Consider the following 2,759-nt stretch of genomic DNA (forward strand, 5'->3'; position numbering starts at 1 on the left):
TTTTTTTTTTTTTTTTTTCACTTAAGTGTATCTGGGGGCACCTTCTGACAGAACTTTACAGGGATAATTGGACTATTGGGTAAAATTTAGAGTCAGTCATATGGGTCATTATTTGCCTGTGCCAAGAAACAAAGACCTTGAGGGAAAGAAAGCAGTTACAGTATGTTAAACTGCTCAGCTATTTCTAGTGATTACTTCTCATTTCTGGGGTTAGGGCTGGGTCTTTACTAGATGTGTACCCACTAGTTAGTGACTAAGTTAGGGGCTATCAAGCTGGCTTCACACAAGCCAGTTGGTTTACATTTAACATTCTTAGGTCTTGCATGAAGCGTTGACCTGTAGTCCAGGCAGGCTGTAGTGAAGTACCTTCTCTTATAATTTCTACTATAAAGCAGTAAAAGTTGTTTCTCATTTTAGGGTCTGGAACAGAATCTGACAGTGATGAATCAGTACCAGAGCTTGAAGAACAGGATTCCACCCAGGCAACCACACAACAAGCCCAGGTGGGTATTCTCTTACTAACTGGTATTGGGTCAAGGAAGCAGGGTTGATCAGGGCAACTTTTGTATTTGGAACTGTGAACCTTCATAAAGGAAAACCCACAAGGAAATTGTGCTATCTAGATCTTGGGTTCTGGTTAACTAATACCTGTTTTGTCTTCTTAGCTGGCGGCAGCAGCTGAAATTGATGAAGAACCAGTCAGTAAAGCAAAACAGAGTCGGAGTGAAAAGAAGGCACGGAAGGTAAGATTTGAAAAGGATTTCAGGATCTAATGAAGCACCTTTATACGGAGTGGAACTCTTTATTTCCATAGGTTTTTGGGGAACGGGTGGTATTTTGGTTACACGAGTAAGTACTTTAGTGGTGATTTTTGAGATTTTGGTGCACCCATCACCCAAGCAGTATACACTGAACCCAATTCTTAGTAGTGGTAGAATCTTGTTTAAAGTAGCAGAAGTAGCTGGATTGGTGGCTCACACTTGTAATCCCAGCACTCTGGAAGGCCAGGGCGGGTGGATCACTTGAGGTCAAGAGTTCAAGACCAGCCTGGCCAACATGGCGAAACCCCTATCTACTTAAAATACCAAAAAAAAATAGCAGGGCGTGGTGGTACGCTCCTGTAGTCCCAGCTACGAAGGTGGTTAAGGCACGGCAGTTGCTTGAACCTGGAAGGCGGATGTTACATTGAGCCGAGATTGCACTACTGCACTCCAGCCTGGGCGACAGAGCGAGACCTGTCTCCAAAAATTAAAAAATAAAGTAGCAGAAGTTACTATGGCAGAAAACCCATTCTCGATTCTTGTATGAACTTTTCTCAGCCTGGGGAAAGGCTTTGCTTTGGATGTTGTATTATGTGCCTTGCTTCTTTAGGCTGCTTCTAAAGAGGTTGCAAACCTGATACTATTTTATTTTCTCTTCTTTAGGCTATGTCCAAACTGGGTCTTCGACAGGTTACAGGAGTTACTAGAGTCACTATCCGGAAATCTAAGAATATCCTCTTTGTCATCACAAAACCAGATGTCTACAAGAGCCCTGCTTCGGATACTTACATAGTTTTTGGGGAAGCCAAGGTGAGTAAACTTTTCTTGGGCGTTGTTCTAGACCAGGGTTTCTCAACCTCAGCACTGCTGACATTTTGCCTCTGGTAGTTCTCTGTTATGGAAGGGCTATCCTGTTCATTATGGATGCTTAGCAGCATTACATCCAGTTTTGATTACCCAAAAACTCCACTGCCATATATCTCCTGAGAGACATAACTACCCCCTAGTTGAGAACCACTGCTCTAAACCTAAAAACTAATCTGTCTACTGCGAGTAAGGGCAAGCAGTTTAAAGCCATACAATAAGTTACCTGAAGTGGGTTTACAGAGAGTTTTGAAACTATATGATTTATTTTTCAAAGACTGCTGATCTACTCACATGAATCTGTATTCTCTACCCTGTAGATCGAAGATCTATCCCAGCAAGCACAACTAGCAGCTGCTGAGAAATTCAAAGTTCAAGGTGAAGCTGTCTCAAACATTCAAGAAAACACACAGACTCCAACCGTACAAGAGGAGAGTGAAGAGGAAGAGGTATACTAGGAAATCTTTCATACTTTAACTGTCGCCATATAGCAATGTGTTCGTGTTGGTGAGCTATATTAAAAACTAGATTCAGGAGACTCCAAAGAACTGCTGAAATTGTTTTTGCCTTTAATTTACTGCTTTTTCCCTCTCCTCTCTCAGGTCGATGAAACAGGTGTAGAAGTTAAGGACATAGAATTGGTCATGTCACAAGCAAATGTGTCGAGAGCAAAGGCAGTCCGAGCCCTGAAAAACAACAGTAATGATATTGTAAATGCGATTATGGTAAGTGTTCAAGCCTTTGTTCCTTGACTCCCTCTGCCCTGACCAATTACGAGTGACTTTATTTTGTCTGGTAAATATCAGCCAATTAGGGAACCTCATTCCAGAGCCTCTTCTGAGTTGCCGTAGGTTTTAGTGACCTGAGTTCTCCTCATTTGCCTATAAGAACCGCTAATTATCTTTTCTTTCTTACAGGAATTAACAATGTAACCATCTGAAAGCAACTTTTTTTGGTGTCTCAAAGGAGTAACTGCAGCTTGGTTTGAAATTTGTACTGTTTCTATCATAAATAAAGGTAATGGCTTCTTGTTGGATGAACTCAGTCAATGACTGGTCTCTTCCCCACCCCCCCAAAACAAACAAACAAAAAACTTGCCGGGCGCGGTGGCTCAAGCCTGTAATCCCAGCACTT

The 2,759-nt window shown here is 42.0% G+C and overlaps 1 protein-coding gene across 11 annotated transcripts in view; it reads left to right on the forward strand.

Moving 5' to 3' along the window:
• Window positions 1-2,669, forward strand: part of NACA (nascent polypeptide-associated complex alpha subunit) — a 13,523-nt gene extending 10,854 nt beyond the window's left edge. For 6 of the 11 annotated variants that reach the window (XM_011926089.1, XM_011926087.1, XM_011926080.1 and 3 more), the window contains 6 exons: window positions 418-503; window positions 666-743; window positions 1,425-1,571; window positions 1,946-2,074; window positions 2,228-2,350; window positions 2,543-2,669. In XM_011926089.1, coding sequence (XP_011781479.1) covers window positions 418-503; window positions 666-743; window positions 1,425-1,571; window positions 1,946-2,074; window positions 2,228-2,350; window positions 2,543-2,557 — 578 coding nt within the window. In that variant the 3' untranslated portion in view covers window positions 2,558-2,669. Of the gene's footprint in view, window positions 1-417; window positions 504-665; window positions 744-1,424; window positions 1,572-1,945; window positions 2,075-2,227; window positions 2,476-2,542 lie in introns of those variants that run through there. The other 5 variants (XM_011926082.1, XM_011926081.1, XM_011926084.1 and 2 more) reach the window with 1 other exon arrangement.
• The last annotated feature ends 90 nt before the right edge of the window (window positions 2,670-2,759 follow it).

Source organism: Colobus angolensis, unplaced genomic scaffold, assembly GCF_000951035.1.
Source record: "Colobus angolensis palliatus isolate OR3802 unplaced genomic scaffold, Cang.pa_1.0 Scaffold67, whole genome shotgun sequence".
Lineage (NCBI taxonomy): Eukaryota > Metazoa > Chordata > Mammalia > Primates > Cercopithecidae > Colobus > Colobus angolensis.